The 23,381-nt window shown below is 51.2% G+C and overlaps 1 protein-coding gene and 2 long non-coding RNA genes across 12 annotated transcripts in view; 1 reads left to right on the plus strand and 2 right to left on the minus strand.

The window, feature by feature from the left end:
* Positions 1–10,187, minus strand: part of KIZ (kizuna centrosomal protein) — a 28,898-nt gene extending 18,711 nt beyond the window's left edge. Inside the window, exons 1-6 of the mRNA XM_066546101.1 lie at positions 10,094–10,187; positions 8,464–8,526; positions 7,018–7,165; positions 5,009–5,098; positions 1,315–1,630; positions 250–466 (exon numbers count right to left, since the gene is read on the minus strand). Coding sequence (XP_066402198.1) covers positions 250–466; positions 1,315–1,630; positions 5,009–5,098; positions 7,018–7,165; positions 8,464–8,492 — 800 coding nt within the window. The 5' untranslated portion in view covers positions 8,493–8,526; positions 10,094–10,187. The remainder of the gene's footprint in view (positions 1–249; positions 467–1,314; positions 1,631–5,008; positions 5,099–7,017; positions 7,166–8,463; positions 8,527–10,093) is intronic.
* Positions 10,188–13,142: 2,955 nt separating this feature from the next.
* LOC136554255 (uncharacterized) overlaps positions 13,143–23,381 on the minus strand; it is a 66,413-nt gene continuing 56,174 nt past the window's right edge. For 2 of the 10 annotated variants that reach the window (XR_010783304.1, XR_010783306.1), the window contains 2 exons: positions 14,397–14,585; positions 13,341–13,752 (listed from right to left, as the gene is read on the minus strand). This is a non-coding gene — a long non-coding RNA (uncharacterized lncRNA). The other 8 variants (XR_010783299.1, XR_010783303.1, XR_010783302.1 and 5 more) reach the window with 8 other exon arrangements.
* Positions 16,361–21,502, plus strand: LOC136554256 (uncharacterized). Its single transcript, XR_010783308.1, has 2 exons — positions 16,361–16,663; positions 19,157–21,502. It is a non-coding gene; the product is annotated as an uncharacterized lncRNA (long non-coding RNA).

Raw genomic sequence — 23,381 nt, forward strand, 5'->3', positions numbered from 1 at the left:
TCAAACAGTGGAAGTTTTACCAAGTAGAGTGACTGGAATAAGATTTCTGAACATTTAAAGAACATCGTCTGCATTTTAGTAACAAATCCTTTTAGTAGCAAATCCACCTGCCAGTTCTGACCCCAGTGAGGTGCCCGAAGCCCCTGATTGCCCAGCACAGGTACAAGGTACTAAAGAACAGGGGAGAACTTGGTGTGAGCTTCAGTGCCCTGACCAGCCCAGCTGACCCAGGAAAGAGGGAGGTGGTACCTGTGTGGTGCTGAGCTGTCCAAGGGCTCCTCCTGGGCTGCAGCAGGGTTTGGTGGGGGCAGCAGGGAGCCCTCTGGAGCCCGGGCATCCCTGCCCTGCTCCTGCCGCAGGCTGGGAATGCTTGGCCTCGCCTCCTCCTCAGCACCAGCAGGGACCGGGAGCTTGGCACTGCTCCCCTCCCTGTGAGCCCACCAGCTGCTCAGGCTAGGCTTTGCCCCTGTAATAACAATAACAAAAAATAAATCAAAGATATAAAACCTGTAATTATTCTTCTCGAAACATCAGCAGGACCATGGAGTAGCTCACAGTGAAGGGACTGAAACCAAGCGTACCCACATTGTTCACCCTGTGTGAGAGAGCATCCATCCATCCATCCATCCATCCATCCATCCATCCATCCATCCATCCATCCATCCATCCATCCATCCATCCATCCATCCATCCATCCATCCATCCATCCATCCATCCATCCATCCATCCATCCATCCATCCATCCATCCATCCATCCATCCATCCATCCATCCATCCATCCCTCTTGTCTGTGGGCTTCCCTGCCCTCGGCCCCTGTCCTTCCACGATCCTCTCACAAGGGGGAGTCCAGAGAGGCTGCAGCCTTTGGGGTTTGGGAACAAACCTGGCACTTCTCAGAAACCCCCTCGGCACAGAGACCAGCTAGCTGACCAAATTAGCTCTGGGGGAATCAATCAGCTATTGTGCACCTGCTCTGAGGGAGAAGGGAATCAGCCTGACCCAGAAGTGACTCCTCTGGTGAAGCAGGTTCACATTACACCTCTTCACATGAGGCTAGACTATGCCAGGGCCTCTGTGGGCACAGAAGTGAGGAAATCTTCCCTCACAGTGCCCCTGACCAGGATCAGCCCTCAGCGCATCCTTCCCTGTCCTGCTGAGCAGCCTGGGAAGAAATGGAGTTAAAAGGAAGAAAGAACAAAGAGAGGAAAAAGGAGCAAGAGCCACCACGCTCCAAGCCCAGTGGCAGAGGAGCAGCAGCTGTGGGCAGGCTCTGGCTGGGGTGGAGGCATTCAGGGACACACACCACTGCCATACCTGGAACACTTCCCAGCCTCGGGGGGGCTGCTTTGGCACCAGAAGCTGAGGTGAGCTGCTCAGAGCCTTCCTCACTGGCAGCCAGGTCCCCATGTCCTGCTGCTCCCTCCTCACTCCCTCCAGCAGCGCTGCCACTCTCAGGAGCGAGCCCATCAGGGGATGGGGAGTGCAGAGGGGGCTCCTGCTGAGAGCCCAAACCTCCTGTGGCTGGGGCAGCTGGTGTGGGGCAGCCCAGCAAGGCTGCTGCTGGATAGCCCAGCTCTCCTGGCACGGCTGCATTGGTGCCAATTCCCGCCTGTCCTCCGGCCTGCAGCACCTGAAACACACAGTGGGACATGGCTGAAGGAGACAAACAGGAGACAAACTGTGTGTGGCAGCTTCTTGAGGGTGGCATGCTGGGTTCTGAAGAGAAAAGTGTCACAGAATTCAAGACTTTGCTGTGGCATTAATATTACACAACCCCTGGCACACAGCCTGTGCATCAGAGTGTGAAATGAGGGCCCAGGCCTGCATTAAAGCTCCGTGAGCCAAAACATCCAGTGGCAGAAGCTGCCTGCACCCCCAGCCCAGCCAAAAGGGACCCACACACATCAAGGATTCAAACCCATCTAAATGGTGACTGGATTTTACAAAGAGACAAACCTCTGGGATTAGGATCCTACACAGGTTTGGAGACCCTGGACAAAAGCACCACATTTAGAGTTGCCCACAAGGCCCAGAGGGACCATCATGCTCCATGTGTGAATCGCTCAGCAGATCCAGCTTCCCTCACACCACGGAAAAAGGCAAAACTCAGTTTCACTGTCTCCCTCCTGCTCTTCCCATGGCAGTGACATGGCCTTTCCCCCCAGGTGACACGGGACATGGAGCAGACACATTTTGAATGGCACTTTTCTCCAAGGACTGTTGAACTTGCACAAAACCAGCTCCAGAATACAACCACTCTGCTGCCAAATCCCTTTGTTTTAACACTTGCCTCTTCTCCTTCGCAAAGCCACTCAATCAGGACAATTTAGGAGGAGTGGCTGCTGTCACCACAACTGCTGTAGGGTCATGGCCAGTTTGTGCAAAGCCAAAATTAGCCATCGTAATGCCGCTGTTCACACTGAGCAGGGTTTCCTCTCCAACCCCAAATTCCAGCAGCACAATTTGCAGTCACCTCCACACCTCTCCCATCTCTTTCACTGCCTGACCTCTTCCTCCCACGCCAAGTCAGCTGCCAAGCCCAGCTGAAAGGAAACAAAGGCATCTTGTCTGCTCTGTGACTAAGGTTCCTTAAAAAAGCTCAAATTCCACGTAACAAGGAGCAGAACAAAAAGCCATGAAGTCATTTTAAGCAGTAGTAAAGGTTTGCCACTCAGATTAAGTTCACAGCTTATTCCATCACCACTGCTCTCAGGTTCCTCCTAATTACTTCTCAGGCGTGGGATTTGGTGCTATCAAATGCCTCCTGCCAGTCCTGCACGACTTTGGCAGCTCCTGGATGCAGTGTTCCAAAACAAATGGATTTCAAGCAAGCACGGGAACAGCACATTCCTATCAATCCCTTTCCCTGGGAAGGGACTCTGCCACCCACAGGTGTTCCTGGGAGCTTCCAGCATGCCCAAGTCCAAAATCTTCTGAAAGCTCCAAGGAAGAGGTTCTAAGCTGACTTCCCAGCACAGGGGATCCAGGAGCCTGGGCTGTACAGCTCTGCCAGCTGGGAAGGAGCTCTTCAGGGTGGGACTTCTGAACTTAAGGACTCCCCTTGACACTGGGAACCCAAAAGGGCACATTTCCCATGGCTCAGGAATGTGCCAGACATTCCTGGAGGTGTTTCAGCACTGGGATACTGCTGGTTCTGGGATTGTCCTCCTGAGTCCCCAAGGCCCAGAGATGACCCCCCAAGATGTCACTGAGGGAGTTATCACAAAGTCACTGCATCCCAACCAGCCTAAAGGAAGCCATCCCAATCCCAGGGCTGGGAAATAAAACCAGTTCCACAAGCTGTACCCTGGACATCCCACATGCTGACTGCACACTCTCTGTGACTGACTCGGTGCCACATCGCTGAGAACAAACTCCTTTGCTTTGGACAGAAGAGTCAGCACATTTGATGGGAAAAAAAAAAACAGAATTAAGAGCTGAAACACACCCCAGGGACATGACAAAAATGCACAATGTAGCTGAAGTTACCTGTTTTTTAGGAGGGAGGAGGAGGAGGAAGAGGACAGGGGATAAAGGAATCCACAATCCACTACATTATTATACACAAATTGACATTTTTGGGTGCACACCACACTGTCATAGTGCCAAAAACCTGCCCACAGTTTTTCAACCCTCAAGTCACAGCACAAGCCTTTGATGCTCTAGTACTGATAACAACTTTTCCATCAGCTGGAAATCCCATCTCCCACACTGCCTGCCCTAATTGGACAGCTCACATTCCAAAATAAACTCACCTTTCCCCACAACACCTCCCAGCTCAAACCACAATTTGCACCCTGCCACAGGCCTGCCTATATAGGTCAAGGCTGCTAGGCTTCACTGCTTTGTGTATTACAGTTTAAAGAACGCTCTAAATTCAAGGTTTTTAACTTTTTAATCTATGGGGAAAACTTCCTATAAACTCAGATTAACAACTGCTAATGCACTGAAGAAAGGAAACCAAAAACCTTTCTCCTACTATAAAAACAAAATAGTGTGGCCTCTGTTTCTTTTCTGATAAGAGTCTTAAATACCAAACATTTAACTGCATAATAACATTCCCTGGCAGCCAGCAGCCTGCTTAGCAGATACATAAAGCAGGTAAAAGGGGAAAAAGTTAATTTCTTGGCTGAATGATTCCATCGGTAGCTATAGGGCAAACTAGAAAGTCTTTTAGTAAAGTAGCAGTTGATTCTTCTATCAATCTGCAGCACACACACTCTTCCAAGGAATGCATTAAATATGAAAATCATATCCCGTTATCATCTGTTCCCAGCTTTCAGCCCAGTAAGCTTTCCTTAATGAATGCTGTAGCCTAAGGGACGCGCGTGCTGCCGGCTCCTCGGAATAATGGAGTGATGCTCCCGTCCTGCCTATTCCGGCGCCGCCTGGCTGAGGGGCTTCCACACACAGTCACAAGTGACTACTCTTGCCAGCATGCTCCAAGTTATTACAAGATGTTTTTAGACATTTCATCTAAAAGAGCTTTGCTGCTTTTAGTGGAGAAAACAGCTCTGGTCTTGAACTGTATCATTTATATGGAGATAGGAGGAGGGATTAGGAGCCTGCATTACTGCAGATATATGACAGCAGATATTTAAGTATTCCTTGTCAGTCTTTTTGTCTGTTCCTTAGATATGCAATCTCCTTCTGCTCCTTCTGAGGAAAGGTCAAAACACACAAAATTATAAACACAGCACACGGCTCCTCGGCTGCAGTTCTGCAAATATCCCTCATTAGGAGCATTTCCTCCTCGGTCACGACCATCTCCACACCATCCAGCACAGGAATTATAAAAGCCAACAAGAGGACGTGTGCAAACAGTCAGAGGTTTTTTTAATTCCAGCTCTCCGGATGAAACTATTGCACTTTTTACTGGTGGTTCTCCTTCTCTCAGGTGCTACACGCAATTTCACACTGCACATGCCAGCATGGCAATCCCCACGGAAAGGCTGCGCAGCTCCGTGGAGAGCACGGCATTGGAATAAAGCCCATTTCCCCCCTTTACCTGCTCGCTGGGTCCTTCCTCCTTGTCACCTCCTGTTGACAAGCTGCCCTCTCGAAGGGATAACAGGTTTTTAATTTCCCTTCCATACCGCTCCTAAAAGGGAACAAATCCGTCACACAAAACTGGAGGCCGAACAACCCCCCCCCCAGCCCAAGAGACTCCACTTTGCAAAATGTGCACCTTTAAATGCAAAGCCCCCACAGCCTTTTTAACTCAGACCATATTTAAAAGCAGGGATCTCATTTGCTCCTCATTTTTCCGCTCCCCTGCCCAGGCAGCGTGGCCTGTACACAATCTGCTGCAGGGCTTTCATACACATTTATTCATCCCCATCATTTAGAATCCCACAGAACAGCAATAACCTGTTGGCTCGTATTATTGTATTTATTTATTTATTGTATTTATTGCATCCCAACCAGCACCTGTAGCACCGAAATATTGCTGCTGCCCCCAGACAATGACTCACTTTGGGATGAAACACAGTGAGCTCCACAATGTGTTTTTCACACCCCATCTTACGACTGGCTGGGCGTTGTGAGGAACCATCCCTGGCAGAATTTCCAGAGAGCAGCCAGGCAGCAAAGGCTCTGTGCCGGCTGCTCCAAACACGGCTTGCTGCACTCTGGGGTTTATTGGAGCAGCGCTGGGAGCAGAGCTGGGCAGCACCTGCAATTAATCCTGCATGCTCCTAACTGCAGCCCCCAGCAGCAGCACGATGGGGCTGAAAGAGCTGCAGGACCCGTGCTGCATCAGGGAACAGGCATGGGAATGAATCCTTCACACAATTAACTCGCCCGCCTCTGCCCTTCACTCCGCTCCCAGGTTGGAGCCGCTCGAGAAACCTGAATTTTAGGGAACAAAACCTCACCACGTGAGGAGTCGAGATGCTCAAAAGAAACTCAGATGTAACTCCTGGGTTTTGCTGAAAGCTGAAGTGAATTTATACTCCTAAAAATTACTGACCAAACACAGGGAGTAAAAGTACATCTTTCAGAAACAAAAGGAGTTTTGTGAGCTACAGCCACATAATAAATGTGCAGAGAGTTGTGATAAAGCACTCCTAAAGGGCATTCTCTATGGAAAAAAAGGAGAGAAAACAGCAATAATTTCTTTCTGTGTACTCCCATGATAGATTAAATGATTGCATGCTCCATAACTCTCCTGCTTTCCATAACTTAACACGGAGGAGATGTCATTTGTTCAGCAGCTCTGAAAAGTAACTGTAACTTGGCAAAGATAAAATGGGTGGCACAGGAACACTGAAATGGAAGGACTGAACAAAAACCCCACGAGCAGCTCGACCTGTGGCACTGGGACTGGGACTCACAGAAGGTGTCAGAACCACCATCCCTGACACTGGGCAGACTGGTGTGCACCAGGGCTGCTGAGGAGGAAAATCCCCTTCAAAACAGCAGGGGAAAGCTGGCACTGCAGCACAGACCCCCTCCTGCTCTGCTTCAAGTAACAAGTAAAAATCAGAGGCAGGGAATGGCACACCCCAGGGACAGGCTCTGAATTCTGGGCTACTGCACTGCAGCCAGGGAAGGATGCTCTGGGAATGTCACCAGATCTAACAGGCTATGGCTGTGTGAGGAATAAACACAGCCAAGTGTTTCTGAGGAGTGCCACTGCTCTTAGAAAGCAGGAATGAATTCATTTCCCTCCCAGACTGTGCTCCCTCAAAAACCTGGCTCCATGCATCAGTGGCATAAAAAGATGTTGCATTTTCATTTTTAAAAATCTGGAATCATCACTTTGCAATATCCCAAACTGTACTTTAGGGAAAAACAACAACAACAACAACATAATAATAATTATAATGTGATTCAAGAAGCCTCAGGGCTTGGCTTTTTCTTACAGCATCTGTTGAATCTGGGGTACTTCAGACCTGTCTATCCCACGAGCTGAAATACAGACCCTGATCGAGTTTGCTTCCAGCTCTAGGACATACCAGGAGATTCCTGCATAACAACAGCAAACACCCATGACCAAGTCTTATAGGAAGATACTTCCATCTTCCAGATGCTCTCCCAGCCTGTGGTTTCCATGTGAGCCTCCAGCTGCAGGAATTCCCGGTGCAGGGCCTGGTTCCGGCGCAGGGCCAGCTGCTGCCGTGCTGACACCGCTTCCAGGTGCCTCTGCAGATTCTGCCTCACTCTGCAGGCAAAGAATGGGCACTTAAGGTGTGAAAATAAACCAAAAGCATCCATCACTCCGCCTCAGACACATGCAACAACACTGAGGGGAGCTGCCCCAAACACCAAAAAGGAGAAGATTTGTTCTTCTGCACACCTACATTTATATAAATATATATGTGCCACTTATCTGCAGATTTACACAGGGGGGCTTTGGTGTTCCAAAGGGTAAACACATAAAAAATCTTCTCTAATTGTGTTTTAAATGGATTATGTGCTAGTCACTCCTATCCCATTAAATCAAAATGAAAACTAGCAGAGGAACGTGTTCTGAAAGTCACCCAAACGGGAGCAGCGAAGCTGCGGTTTCACAGCTGCCTAAATCCATGGTGCCACCAAGAGGGGCACTGGAAATCCATCTGACCCAGCTCTCTCCTACCTACAAACCAGATTCCCTTTCCTGATGCCAGACCTCTTTCCTGATGTGCCTTCAGGGCAGCCACATGGCATTAATGCCAACACAGGGAAATGGGCACCAAAGATGCCCCTGGCTCACAGCTCCACTTCAACCAGGAGGCAAACTGCAACCCAAAGCCCCCAAGATGTCCAGAGAAACTGCAGTTCTAAACCTGTTGGATTAAACCAAATCCAATAAAATCAGGAAACTAAGTAGATGTGATGCTGCCCCACCTGTCCAGACATTTTTTCTTTAATTTGTATCTGCATTTTCTGCCCCTTTCAGAAGAGGGGCTCCCACAGCACCCAGCACTCAGTCCCTGGAGATTTACAGAACACCTCTGAGGAAAGGAATGGAACATTGGTGGAACATTGGATGACACTTCTCAGTCCTGTCTGGTTGTTAGACTTCTGGAATTTTTTTTTTTTTTGCTTTGGTTTGTTGGGATTTTTTTGTACAGACTCTCCATGCAATTTAGATTAAATAGACACTGCAGAAAGAATCCAAAGAGCAGGACCAGAACCTGGAATATCCCCTAGGGCTTCTTAAGGCTTTCAACTTTCTAAGACCCTGGGATTCTCCAGCATGGACTAAGCTGTGGTGATTTTGTAAAAATAGGATAAAGCCAACCTGCTTGTTGGTTATTCCCAAGATTTTAGTATCCACAGAATGAGGCATTTATGTTACTGCTGCAGCTATTTCATCAATAACTTGAAGACATGAATTTTGCATTACACTTAACATGAATATAAATGTATTATTACTGAAAAACCTTCAAGACAACATTCTAAAGGAATTCCAAGATAACTAAACCTTTGTAACTAAAATAAAATAACTCCTAAGAAGCTTTTAAACAGGCTTACAGGTGTAGATCAGCCATTGTGTATTCCATTCTCTGCCTTCCTAATTCCAGCCTTCTGGTTTCACTGGAAGAAAACAACACACAGTGAGATAAAAGTATTTCACCATCTGAGAACACCAGAACTAGGGGGTTTTGCAGAGCACAGCCCTTACTGAGCACAGAGGTCAGATTTGCTAGGAGTTACAGACTCATCTGCCAGCCCAGCTCTGAACAACTCCAAACTTTCACCCCTCTCTCTGTTCCTCACTGGAACCGGGTTGCTGGCAAGGGAAAAGATTCCTGAACACCCACATGGGACCCACCAAATCAGCCAGAGACTCCAGACGGCCCAGGAAGGGCTCTGAACCCCGTAATGGGCAGTTCCCAAGCCCATCCCTCCCCTTCTTGCCCCACAATCCCACAGCAGACCCCCTTCCATGCAAGAAACACTTGGCTGGAGTTGTTCCCAGGACAGGCTCCCCTGAACCTGCCACAGGGATGGATTAGAACACAATTCCAAAACCCTTCCCAGCTCACAGACCCCACATGCCAGCCAAGTCTTTTATTTAGGCACTGAACTTGAAACCAAGCTCATATTTCCCTCCTGGCATCCAAGCCAGGTGAGCCCCACTTGCAGCACTGCTGCAAGTGTCCACCAGGTATCCTGGTGGTGCTGAGAGCCTGTGGAGCCATTGGAACTGCCCGGAGCAGTGCCAGGCCACCAGGCATGAGACAGACACATGCCAAACCACAAAGTCACCCACACCTCTCCCAGAGCCATCCCACAGAGAAGATGTTTTGGGGAACAGAATAAAGCTGCCATTATTGAATAGCTCCAAATTGCACCTGAGGATGAACAACCGTGCCCTGAGGGAAAAACTGAAAATAACCAAGAGAGGCTTCCAGCAGATTCTCCCTGCAAACCCTGCCACAAGCAAAGCCTCTTCAGGAACAGCATCAGGTTGTCATCAGACAGCAAAGGGGACATCACACATCCAAACAAGTCTTGGCACACTTTTTTGTGTATTTGGGCTCTCCCTACACACATAGACATTCCTTCACAGTTTCCCTGCCGAGAAGGGAGAGAGGAAAAGCCCTTCCTGCCGCTCTGGCTGGGAGATCAAGGCGTCCCTTTTAGCCATGTGATCCTGCCAGCGCCTGGAGCAGGATTAGGGCTGTGTGTCATGTGCACAATTTAACAGCCACGCTCCATCTGGGATCTCATCCCTTCAATTTCCTCTTATGCCACGGACAGCCAAGCACACGCAGACGTCAAGATCTTGCTTTTACACTTCTCCAAGTAATTTTCCTGCACACTTCTCCAAGTAATTTTCCTGCTTCAGTGGAGAACACCGATATCCTAAGGGACGCAGAAGCCGAAGGATGTGACCTGATGTGTGCTCTGATCCCATTTCCCACTCCCCCATCCCGCAAGGGAGCACACTGGGTTCCTCGGCTCCCCAAAACCCATTCCCTCCCCACCAGAGAGATTTTTCAGTTTTTTCAGCACCCCACTGGCCAGCCCGCAGCAGCCACTCAGGCAGGCAGGGATACCCAGGGAAGGTCTCCTGGGGCAGGCACAGCAAACAAACCCCCGGGCATGGGGCTGGACAAGGGCCCAGCACCAGAAACAAACCCCGGCTATAAACAACCTGAGAGGGGATTTAAAGTCCAGCTACACGTCCCGGCGTGGTCCATCGGTCAGGAGCCGAATCTTTGGTGACTGACTTCCCAGCCGCTCCAGAACTTAGATATCGAAGGGGAAAATAAAAAGGAGATGGATGAGAACAAGGACGGGGAAAGGATCCGCCCGTCCGGGGCGAGAACCGAACCCCAATCACCCTGCGGGGGGACACGGCTCACCTGGCGCGGGGCTGGCGGACGCGGGGCTGCGCATCCCGGGGCTGCCGGTGCCCGGGGGCGGTCCCAGTGGCCCCGATCCCGGTGCTGATCCCGGTGCTGATCCCGGCGCCGTTCCCGATCCCGGTGCCGATCCCGATCCCGGTCGCCCCGCGCGGTTTCCGCCGGTGCCCACGTGCGGCTCCCGCCGTGCCCCGCGCGGGACCCCGGAAGTGCCGCCCCGCGTTGCCATGGGAACGGGCGGGCGCGGCCTGCGCCGCCCAGAGGCGTTTTGGAAGCCTTGAAGACTTTTTTTTACCCCCTTTTTTTTTTTTTTCCTTTTTTTCCCCTTTTTTTTTTTCTTTTTTTCTTTTTTTAAATTAAATAATTATTTATCGTCTGCCCATCTCTCACCACCACGTTGTTACCGCAAGTATTGAGCCCCCGGCTTGGTGCTGGAGGGCACCTATCCATGTCACAGGAAAAGGGGGAAATTTGCAAGGCCAATCCAAAAAATAACTGGGAGCTGCTGAACAGTTACAGTTGGCTTTGCCGGGTTTATTAAACACCATGGTTTTCAATTAAAAAAAAACCTGATTTCCCCATCCTCTGGAGTGCCACTGTGTCCCTCTGGTGCTGTCACCTCTCCAAAATTCATATTGGAGAAGCCACAGTCACGCACAGCCATCTCCAGCCCTGCATTCACATCTCCAGCTGGAGAATGAAAACAGAACGCCCGCCTTTCATTTCCAGATAAAAACTTCAATCCCTTTGAAAGGAAGTTGCCAAATGAGTGCTTAAATTCCAGGGCCCCAATAAAATCTGAATACCGCGGGAATAATTGAAATGAAGGAGAAGCGATACATCAATAGACAAAATTGCAGAGAGCGGTGAAATGCTTAAGCATAATTAGGATGGCAATCAGAGTACAATTAGTGCGAGATCATCACAGTAATTACGCTTCCTTAGAACTTCTGGCCAAGAACAGACACATGAAAGCTCAGCTGGAGCTGGAGGCTCTGGCTGGGGACATGCCCTGGCCTTGGGGGGATCGGGAGCTTTTGGGGTTCCTAGACTGGGTTTGGAGATCCAGCAGCATTCCTGATGTTTCCAACACCTGCAGCCTCCAGCTCAGCCTCATGGATTTGAACTCAGAGTGAAAAGCTCTGTGGAATGGATGTAGTGGCACCCAGCTGCCCCCAAATTAGCCTGGCTCAGACCCCATGTGTCCATCTAAATACCTGGCTCAACAAAGTATTGAGAACATTGGCTTGAGTCAGAGCTTTCCCACTCCAGGAATGCCCAGCAGGGGATTTGGGAGCCTTTTAGTACTGCATTCCCATATAGAGCACTTGTCATGAAGACTGTTCTCCCCCCTTCTTCTGTTTACTGAAAGCAAAGATGTATTTTGGAGGTCTCCCTCACACTTTCACAGGAGCCCACAGGTGAAATCTGGCCCTGCTTTCAGAAATATTTATGCTTGCTAAAAGAACACCTAAAACAGTGTAAAAACTTCCCAGCACCTCCAGCACTGTCTGAAATCCTGAGCCCACGGGAAGCCTTATTCCCAAACTGAAAAAATAGGACACGTTATTCCAGTTTTGAGGGTTTGGTGGAAAGGAGCTGATAGTCCCTGACCCACTGGGCTGCACAGTTTGTCTCCTGGGCAGCCCTGGGAGGTTTTAATTCACTATGAACCTCAGGTTGGGGCTTGAGGGTGTTGAACCACAGCAGGGCTCACCATCCTGCTATTTATTTAACAAAAAATAAGGAATTAAGGAGCCTTAGCCTGGTCTCCTGATGTATTTCTCACTTTGTTCCGTGTCTTGGTGCTCACCGCAGCCCCTGGGCTCATAACTGACTCAAGAATAATCTCCATCCTCCCATCCCTGATAAGGAATGTGGTCCCTTCCCTGAAAGCCTACAAAGAGGAGTGTTTTATTTGTGTTCTCCCTGCAGTACTTCACACTTCTTTTAGATTGTTTTAATTTAATTTTGATGTAATCTGATAAGAGCTGTAAAACTGTCAAAGGAAGCCGCCTCCTTCTGTCGCATTAAATACACTTTGAACGAAATGGTGGCTTTGTCCCCAGTGCTGCCAAACCAAAGCATCTCTTGATTCCAGTGCAGGGATTGATGTGCACTAATCTGAACAGCTTTACACTCTTTTTCATTTAGGGAGACAGCCACGTGTCCTTTAGCATCCCCCTCTCCTCTGGGAAGTAACCATATCCCAGAAGGTGCAGGATTGGCCTTACGGAGCTGAGCACTTGGCCACAGGCCTCTCACCTACCAGAGACCCCTGGCAAGCTTTTCCAGTTTTCCAGGGCAATGGATCCATGTGCTGCACATGCCTGCTGCAGGGATGGGAAGCCCCTGGCTCCCAGAAAAGTGGGAAACTCCTTACAGAGCAGGAATTGTTGGTGTCCGTGGTAGGGTGTCATGGGACATGCAGCAAGTGGGGTGGGGGGGACAAATTGCACTGGAAAGGGATTTGCAGAAACACAGAGATGTGTTAGGAAGAGCTTTTCCCTCTCTGTGCCTGGGTGACCCCTGAGATCCCTCACCCACAAGCCAGGGCAGAGCCAAATGCATTTGCTTTTCTTTTTGTCAATGAGACATATAACACAGGCCCTGGTAGCTGTGTGAAAACATACAGAATTTACATAATGCCCAATATGAGTCCTTTTTGTTAATGACTCAAGTCCCAAATGCAGAGCACTAATAACACACCAGGAACCAAAGAGCAGTAACAGCAGTGAGTGATCTCAGCAGAGCAATTGTGAGGATCCATTTCCTGTCAGTGGCAATGCCTGGGAGCAGTAATTAGCGCGTTGAATTTAATGTTCACATTTTAATACATTTAAATGTAATAAAATGCTTTTATTAAGTGGTGCAGTTCCTCCAAACTTGTTATTACTCGTGTCTGATGCACAAGCAGCGCACACCACGTCTGGCCTCAGATCTGCTGCCTTGGGGAAGGTGAAAGAGTTCCTCCAGCAGGAACCTGGAATGCAGAACACAACGGCTGAGTACACAAAAACCTGGAGACTGCAGCAGTTACAAGCATGTCATGTTTATTACAAATGTAAGGGCCTTAGCCAAAAGTGACATAATTGAAAAGCCCCTAGGCATGTCACTGTCCGTGGATTTTGAATTAATCCTGGAGAATTGAGATATAAGCACATACCACTGATATTAACGAGCCCCAGAAAAGCCACGGCACAGGGAAGGGCCTGGTTTAGAGATCATTTTCCAGGAAGCCCCAGCCTTCTCCAGCCATCTCCAAGTGCTTTTCCAGTGTCCTGTGCAGCACAAAAGGCTCCACGAGTGGAAGGGAGCAGGTGTGCCACGAATGAGGCTGTTCCAAGGCCAAGCATCCAGAGAGGATGTCAGGGAGATTTTGGGTCTCAGTTGCTCGTGTGGCCAGGCTGTAAACACGAGGAGTCTCCATTCAAGTGTCTGCTGCTGTCTGAAGAGGAAAGAAGAAATTGATAGTGTTGAGTTTCCCTGTCCCTGGAAAAATGAGAACTGAATTCAGGCTTTTTGAGATGTGAGCCCAGAGGCTGAATTTGAACCCAACCACTCACAGCCAAGGGGCTCAACCCTTATCTTCCCTGAAAGCATCTACACCTCACACTCGTGAGTGACTTGTGCCATGGCTCCTTCAACTTGTGTTCCCCAAGCTGAACCAGCTCTGGTGTATTTCTGTTCAGGAGAGGGTATTTTGGCTCATTCAGGCCTGCAGTGATCAGACTGCAAGCGGCAGAAATGGTTCCCAACACACAGCCAAACCCAGTGCCACAAGTGCCTGTTGGGGTCCCATGGCTGCGGGGGACCGGGGTCCTGCTCAGCTGCAGCCTGACCCGAGGAGACAGAACCCAGCACAAGGCAAAGCCTGCCACAAGCACCACGAGCTCCCCTTCTCACAGATGTGGGATGGAGACCATCGCTCCAGGGGCTCTCAGCATTCCCTGTGCCCAACTGTCCTGCTGCAGTGAGGAAAAGGGGACACTGCAGTGAGGAAAAGGAGACACTGCAGTGAGGAAAAGGAGACACTGCAGTGAGGAAAAGGGGACATGCACCCACACCTGTTCCCAGCACACAAAGTCCTACCTTGCCTTTGGCGTGCCATCTCCTGCACCAAGCCACATTTTTGCCAGGATCCTCTTTCAGGAGAACAGCCCCTTCACCACCAAGCTGTGTTCCCTCTGCTGTCCACTCTGCAGCTCCTGCCAGCGGGGCCACAGCTTGGCCAGGCCACTCCATCCTGCTCGATCTCAGTGCTTGCCACTGCTGCTGCTGCTGCTTTAAAGGACACAGATCTATCAGGCTCTTTCATTAGTGTTTTAACAAATTCCTGGATTGATCTCATGTACAGACGGAAAGACTGAAAAAGTTTAGCTTCTACAAGCCATGAAAAATCAAAGGGAGAATATAAAATAACTGGGGAATTCTTTTAACGGAATTAGACGTTTTCCTGTCAGTCCCACAGTTCAGAGCCATCGGTTTTGAAGAGCTGCTGCCTGCATTGACAGGGATGAAGCGTTTGGACAAGGTGAAAAGCCTGGAGGATCCCAGCACCAGGCTTAAAGGGATGTGTCTGGCCCATTGTCTGGTGTGATTAATGAAGCCTTTGCACAGCGAGATAATGCACTGTTTGCCGTGCCGGGGACGCTGCTGCACAGCACAAATATCCCAACTATGAGGAATATTCAATATGATAACAGCAACAACAAGCCCATCTATGTATGACTGCATTCCACCCAAAACCACCTCAAATGATATTTGTTTATTTCCTAATTGTCAGCCACTTTGATGCACTTGTGGTCAGGTTCAACAAGTGCTCCAGGCTCCAAGAGTTTGAAACAAAGGGAGGCACTTGGGCGAGCTGTGTGGTGTGCGGGGCCAGGATCCGAGATCTGGCGGCACGGGCAGTGGGGCGCGGCTCTTGGGACAGACACACAGACAAACACGGGGTCCCTGGAGGATCCCTGGCCTCCTCACAGCCCAGCATTCAAACACTGCCCACCACCACGTCTGTGTCTCAGCAGGAACACCTGCGGGTCAGCAGCGACTCTGGGAAATAAAAGCGAGCGGATCAGCAAAAGGGCCGTGCAGGAGGAGAGCAAACGTGGAGCTCCGAGCTCACTCCATAGGGAACCCCAAGCTCCTGCCTGGGCACGGCTTGGCTGCTGCCCCTGTTCCAGTCTCACTTCTGCCAGAGGTCTGGAGCTGAATGCCCGGACCTGGGAGCGCTTTGAGGAAGCACTGTGTGTGCAGCCAGCCCAGGTCTCACCTGGGGCGAGTCCTGCACTCTGCCTCTCCCAGTCCTCCAGTGCTGTGAAATCCAGATTTGAGTGGACATGGTATTATTTTTCACTTCCCACCCCAAACCACTGTGCTGGTTTGCTGTGACTGATTAGGCACTTTCCCCCTGTCCCATGCAGAGGATTGTTCTGGTGGTGAATGAAAGGATCCACACATATCAACTGTTCATTTGTTTGTAAAAAGCAGGAGAACAAGCACGGGACTATTCAATTAACTAAACTCTGCCTGCTCATAGCTCAGCACCCCTGGGCCCTGCACTCCATTCAGAACATACCAAACAGAAATAGGAACCTGAGGCTGAAGCTGAGAAAAAGGCTTGAGCAGAGATGGAAAAATCTTCCAACAGCGCATTTTGACAGTGCTGAAAAACACGTTCTAACATATCTGTGAGGCAGCATGGGGTGGGCAAAGGCTGGGGCTCCCCTCCAGGCTTCAGGTTCCAAATGCTTTGCCCGTTTGCAGACACACAAACCGCACCAGCCTCTCCTGGCGGCCGGGGGGGTGACCTGTGCCCTGTTTTCACCAGGACCTGACCCGAGAGAGGCGCCTGACCCCGAGCATTCTCCTCCTGCTGCTCCCTGCAGCGTCCCCGCTAGTTCAGCACAGCCACCTCCCGCTGTTACGGGTCCGGGACAAACCCTGGCCCCCGGGAGCACAGAGATGCCCCAGCCGGGACACTCCTGAGCGCCCCAGCCGGAGTCTCGCTCCCTCAATACTCGCATTATTTTTTTTTTCTTTTTTTTTTTTTTTTTTTTTTTTTTTCAGGAGGAGCGCGTTTGTTCTCTATGCCCGAAGCGCCGGGGACGCGCTGCCCGCCAGGGCGAAAGGCTGACAAAGAAAGGCGGAAAGGGGAAAATCCCCGTCCCTGTACCCGCAGCTCCGGGCGGAACCCCGGCCACCCCACGGGGGCGCGGGAGACGCCCCGATGGAATTTGGGGGAGCAGCTGCGGGGCCGCCGCTCGCCTTGGGCTGCCGCACCCGGAGCGTTCGGTCCCCGCTGTCGCTGCGGCCACGGAGCGAGCCCGGCCCCGGCCCCGGGGACCCGCGCCCAGGTAGGTGCCGCCGGTTCGCTCCCGTCTCCCCTTCACCGCCTTCCGTCCCTTTGGATTTTCCCCCGCCGTTTCCCTCAAAGCCATTGAATTCCGGCGATTTTACCATCGGGGCAGCGCCGCGGAGAGCGGGGGCCGCCGCTCCATCCGCTACCCGGGGATCCAGAGTGAAACCGCCCCTGGTCCGGCTGCGCTTCCAGCGGCTCCGGGCAAACGGGACCGACCGCAGGCGGCAGTGACCGCAGGCATCGGTGACCGCAAGCAGCGCCTGACCGAGCGCGGCGGGGCTGGACCGGGGCCGCGGGAGGTCGCACCGGACCCGACAGCCTGGGCTGGGGTGATGCGATGCAGAAGGGTCCGCTCGGAGAGCGGCTGCCCGCCGGGGCACGGAAGGGCCCGGGTTCCCACTCCCCGTCGCCCCGTAGGTTCCTTACCTGGGCTCCGGGCTCGGCTCCCCCGCCGGTGTTGCCGCTCCCGCCGAGGCATGGACAGGCAGCAGCCACAGGGAATTTAGGGTCTTCCCGAAGCCCTGCCGCCCTTCCCGAGGGGGGTCAGTGCCGGGGATGCCTCCCCCCGGCCCCGGGATCCCCCCGATCCTCCCCCCGTATCGATTCCAGTCCGGCGCTGGCAGCGTTTAGGCCGGGATTGGGGGATAATAGGAATATCATCTGGAGACAATTACCTTTGGAGCGCGCTCGCTTCTCCTCCCAGACACTGTTATTTGAGCAATAGGATCATTTGATTTCATATCGCACTAAATAACCCCCGGCCGCCGCAAATTGCCGCCTTCTCAACAGCCACCCCTTGGAATAAATTGCACAGCGACTCCTTGGGCTCCAGCTTCTTCTTATTTTTTTTCCCCCCTTATTTCCCCCCTCCTTTTTCTCCTCTGCAGAACGGTATTTCGGGAGAAGCAGGGACAGAGGCCCGATGCTGGTGGATAAACTGCGTCCAGCAAAGCTCCAGCTCCCTTAATAAGCTAAGCAGCCAAGCCCTACCCGCACTGCTTTTCCTCATGTTTTTCTCCCCCTCCCTCGTCTATTTTTTTTTCTTTCTTTCTTCCTTTCTTTTTTTTTTTTTTTTTTTTTTTTCTTCTCCCCCTTTAAAGCAGTTTTTCCCCTGCCAGGTCCCACTGACTGCAGGGCTCGATGCGCCTTTAAGGCTCTGTCAGCACTCGCCTGATAATCTGGTCATCACCGGCCTCATTAGATCTGTATTAATGTCAGCCACGGATTGCTAATTAGATTTGCGGGATAAATGAAATTACCCGAGTGGGCGGCGTGGGAGGGGGAATGCAGTCTCCCAGCGCTTCCCAGGATTTACGGGGGGAAGAAAATAAAAAAGGAAAAATAGAAGGGAAAGACATAATTTTATTTTCCATTCTTTTCTCCCTCCTTTCCCCCCCTGAGCCCCATCCTCTCCTCAGGCTCCCCTGTGACAGCCACTAACCAAAGGATTCCCCAAACTGCTCCGTAGCTGGACCTGGGGGTTCTGCTAACAGAGCCCATCGGTGCCGCATCGGGTGCTCCATGCCGAGGGATCCTGCTCGCCTTGGATTCATGGATCCCAGGAAGCAGCTCTGGGGCGAACAGCACTGCACTGCTGGGGTCTCACAGGGGTCGAGGGAGAGACCGATGGCATTATTCATCCTGTTTATTTATCCTTATTAGAAAATGGGATGAAAGAACAGGGCCCAGCGCCTGCCTTTAAGCACCGGCTGAGCAGCGCACACATAGCCCCAATTAAACACTGCCCGGACGAGGCCTTTCTCCATATTGGAAACCCAGCTCTGTTTAACGAGGACCAATTAAACCCTGCTTCATTTTACCTGGGATCTCACAACAAATTCCTTTTCTTCTTCCCTGGTAATTACTGGCAGAATCAGCCCCGCTGTCGGGGCAGGAAGCCCTCCCTGGTAACCCACCTGAACCCCGGCTGGATTCCAGCAGAGCCAGGGGCTCCTTCCTGCCCCCAACCCCACCAAAACCCAGCTGGGATCAGCCCGGGCCTCCAGTCCTCTCCCACTTCAGCCCACCACAGTGCTGGCAGAGTGGGGCCCCTCCTGGGGAAGCATGTGGAGCTATTCCAGCCTGGCTCTTGCCTACATTCCCAGGCCTCCCCTGAGCACCCCACAATGTTAAAAACTGCACCCTGTCTCCCAGGGGACATCACTGCAACCGGGACATTCAATTAAATAATCCTGGCCCTTTGCACCACAAATAAATGGCTTTTTTTCTTCCCACAAATATTTCCTTTCCCAAGTTCCCTTTCAAAAGGGAAAAAAAAAAACCAACAACAACAAAGAAACAAAACCCCAAACTGGAGAACAACAGGAAAAAAAGGAGAGGGGGGGAAAGAAAAGAAAGAAACTGTTCTCCTTTCTTTTCCCTGTGTGCAGGGTAATTGATAGGCTCTATCAGAGGTCAGGATTTGCATAAGAATTAAGAGCAGTAAATTAATTTAATATTCCATGCACATCTCCAATTATTCCTGCAGACCTTTGTCTCCCCGGCTGGCAGAGAGAAGGTTCAGCTGCTCTTCAACCAAACAACATCTGTGCAGTTAATAATTTGATAAACAGCTCATACAAATAGTTTCTGAATTATCTGCCAAACCAATGACTATTCAGTTTGGAAACACTCGGCGAGGGCTGTGCCGGCGGCTTCGGAGCCCCAGCCCGGGGATTTGGCTGCGCGGACAGAGATTCGCCCTGCGTATCCCTAAAATATCAGCAGCCCTCTGCAACAAAATCCCATCAAGAATGACATGTGAAATAAGCTATTGGTAGAAATTAATAAGAGCCCATCCTGCACAGTGTGTGCCCACCACCTGGAGAGGCTCACACGTCCCCCAGCTCCGGGCAGGTGGATCCATGTGAGGTCTGTGGCCTCATGAACTGCTCTCGCTGGGTGCAGCATTATCAGCCCTTCAGCTGCTTCCTTCCCTACACAACCCCCTGGAAAGGGGCTGGCTTCTCCTGGCTGTCTCCTTGCCCCAGTCTCCAAGGAAGAACGGCTGACAGTTGCCCGGCTAAATCCAAATTTCAGTGCAGGAAGGACATCCTGATTTTCTGCCAGGGAAACCCAATCTTACAGTAAAATTGAGGTGGCTCCTTCATCCTTACCCACATGGATGCAGAGGTCCAGATCCAGGCTGGCCAAGCACCACCAGTTTAATGCACCCCCACGGGCTGTATGGAAAGATACAGTGCTTGGCTGCTTCTGCCCTGGAGCTGGGCAGTGGTTGAATCCCCATCCCTGGAGGGGTTTAAAAGATGTCTGGGTGTGGCACCTGGGGACACTGTAGCCTTGGCAGTGCTGGAGGAATGCTTGGACTTGGTGATCTTAGAGGGCTTTTCCAACCTTCACAATTCCGTGATTCTGTATCTGCATGGGCTGTGGTTCCTGCAGCACTCGCAAGCCTGACCTTAAGTTAGATTGGCAAAGAGCTCCACTGGTGCTGCCACTGCCACTGCTCCTCACTCCCCTCAGGCATTAAGCATCATTCAAAAATTAATAAAAAGTTGATTTTTAAAAGATGATGAAGTTCTCCAAGCTAAAGGAAAGGTTAATGCACTTCTCCATAGTCATACAACTTTCATGTCTGCTGTCATAAAGAGCTGATTTTTTTCTCCCATTTAAAAGGAGAATTTACATCATGAACAGAAATCCAGTAACGGGGACACAAACAGAAGGGATGAGGTGCCAAATTTGGAGGGATGTCTGGGGCTTGATAAACCACTGCAGGCTTAACACAGCCAAAATAAGGCCAGACTCCCCACTGGGACCATGGGACAGGCCAGACCTGGTGCCTCCCCCGGGGGAGGGAGATCCTGCGCCCCAGTGGAGATCCCACATTTGGGATTTGGAGCTCCCAGGCTCCATTCCTGCTGTTACCTGGCTGCAGCGCCGGCTCCAAGCTCACTGTGGGGAATCAGCCCTCTGAATATTCAACACCCGCAGCTCCAGGGCTGCCCAGAGCCAGGGATTTGCTAGGAAATGGAAGCTTTTTCTACTCCTTCCCAAAATTCAGATCAATGCACTGTGCTGTCTCTGGAGCCTGAGGCTGGTTTGACCTGAGTGTGTGTTTTGCCTCAGCTTTAATTAAACAAACACATTCCAGTTTTTATTTTGGAAGCTAATTGTGTTGTTTTAAGGAATTCAAATCCCCCTTTTTCCAGCCCCCAATTCCCAACGCTTCATGTTGTAAGGAGGGAATTGAACCCTCAGCTGTTTTCTGTCACCCAGCACGGGCATCCCTCCCTCCTGTCACATTCCTGTGGTTTGGCAGCCCAGGGCCTGGCACGGTGGGTTTTGGGACTGGGGAGATGCAATGCTGGCTCTGGAGAGCAGGATACTGGAGATGTGGTGCTTTTGGGGCTGTGGGTTCACCCTTGGAGCACTTTAGCCCTTCTGGTCCCTGGATTTAACCCCAGCAAGGGGATTTCAGCACTGACACTTGCCAAGGGGCGCTGGGCAGCTTGATTAACGTTTGCAGAGCTCTGGGCAGAGAGTGCCGTGTGTGTGAACATTTTATCATATTCCACCTAGGCCACAGTCCCCCCGGACATCCTGGCACTGCCTCATCAGCCACATCCATGGCTGCACAGAGATTCCTTTGGCATCTCAGCCACCCTACCACCACCAAAGGCTGAGGAGGAAAAATCAAAACCCCAGCTTGTGCAGATTTCTGGTGCCCGGAAGCCACGATCCCAGCGCCGCTTTTTGGCACGGAAGATCTCTCTTTACGGACTCGCTCGTCGAGCTGCCGCGCCACTCTTTTCTTTATGGAGCCACAGAAGTGTCTGTAATGAGAGATTAAAATAGTAGTCGTGCCCCGTGATTTATTTTTGAAGTTCTCGCCTCTCCGCGCGTGTAAATACCCCGGGCTGCGGGCCGGGATAAATAACGCAGCGCAATATATTAACGGGGGAGAACACAAAGCGCCGGAAAGATGGAGAAGGGGGAAGGCATTTGCTAGGTGGTAAGTTATGGGGCCTTTGGAGGCAGGGCAGGGGGAGGCTGAGCACGGGGAGGGTTCGCTCCTGCCTTCCCCCCACCGATAAATCAGCAGTCTCGCGGTGCTGGAATAAAATATGCCGGGTCCCTGTGGCGGGGTGGCACGCGGCGCGGGAGCGCGGGCCACGCAGGCTGACTGCAAATGGGGTGGGCCATCAGACGCTGCCATAAAACACCCCCTTGCCTCCCCCAGCTGATTATCAACTTCATGCATAGCAAATGACAGAGCGGGAGCGCCAGCGGCGCCTCCACCGCTCTGCCCGAGGTAAAAAAAAAAATAAAATATTTACAGACTGACAGGCTAATGGACACTTTGCCAAAGAGCCGTTCGAAAGAAGTAGTAAATGGGCCCGTGCTGATGCAGGGTAGCGGGCCCGGTCAGGGATCAGGACACACAGCACCGGATCGGATAACATCTAATTGGCAGGTCACATCCAAATGAGTGTAGTCATGCATCATCCGGAAGGCTTTCTGCTGGTTATAAAGACACTTGTAAACAATTCAGCCGCTGAACATGGCAATAATATGTTGATCCGGCATGTAATGAGGTGTTCCTGGAATCAATAAACTAGTCATGAAGAGCAGGGAGCAAGGTCAGCGCCTGCCTTTTTGATGACCTTTGCTGGCTGGTGAGGACATCATATACTCTGAAGAGGACTTTTCTCATATTGCAGAAGGCGCCGAGTGTCAGAACTTCCATTCGCAGCAAGCAAATGAACAGCCGGGCTCTGCATGCTAATGAAGTCCAGGCTATTTTCCACCTTTTCATCTGCACATTATGCTCTTGACTTTGGAGAAGGTGGGAATTAGGTTGGACCCTCGTGTCAGACTGCCTGATGGCTCGGCTCCGGAAAACTGGTAATTGAAGCTGATGACTGATGCGGAGGAGGCCTGAATTTGGAAATAAACAGTTTCAAGCACTGCATGTCATTTCTAGAGAGACTGCTGAGTGAATGGAAATGAGCTCCGTTTCGCCGATCTAATGCAGTTTCTCAGCAGGAAAAACACTGTCTTTGAGACAACAATGCCAATCAGTGAGATTTAAATGTCCCGGCGATAATGTAAGGAATAGCACCTGCCTCAGCAAACAGCACTTAGGGAAATGCTGCCCGTGCTAGGGCCTGAGACTTGTCTCCAACCCCCAGCACCAGGCTGGAGGAGCTGGGATGCTCTGAGGCCAGCAGCAGGGACTGGTCCTTGCCACAGAAAAGCCACTGGTGACACTGAGGAGCGTGGCTTTGAGTGATCCTAACTGAACACGGTGATCTCTGTGCCACGTCTGCCCTGCTGAACTGCTCCTCCCTGGCAGGAGAGAAATCCTGCTGGCCTCAGCCCCACCATTGCTCTCCTTACCTCATGCCAGCCCAGCTGCTGGCCACACAGGGATGAAAAAATGGGGTTTCTAGACAAGGTACCCAAAGGCCAGTAGGTTCAGCCTCAACTCTGAACATCCCAGCAGCTGGGAAACAACATGGCAGATGTTATAAACCCTCCCCAAGTCCTGCTTGGGCGTGTGGAATGGGGCACAGCCACTCGTGTGCTGGGGCAGAAGTAGTCTCGCTGAGGCTTCCACAGCTTTGAGGTGTTTTCCTTCAGACACAGAATCCTGGCTTGGAAAGACCTTAAAGTCCATCTCATTCTACCCCCTGCCATGGGCAGGGACACCTCCCACTATCCCAGGTCGCTTAGGCCCTGTCCAAGCT

This window comes from Molothrus aeneus, chromosome 3, assembly GCF_037042795.1.
Source record: "Molothrus aeneus isolate 106 chromosome 3, BPBGC_Maene_1.0, whole genome shotgun sequence".
Taxonomy (NCBI): domain Eukaryota; kingdom Metazoa; phylum Chordata; class Aves; order Passeriformes; family Icteridae; genus Molothrus; species Molothrus aeneus.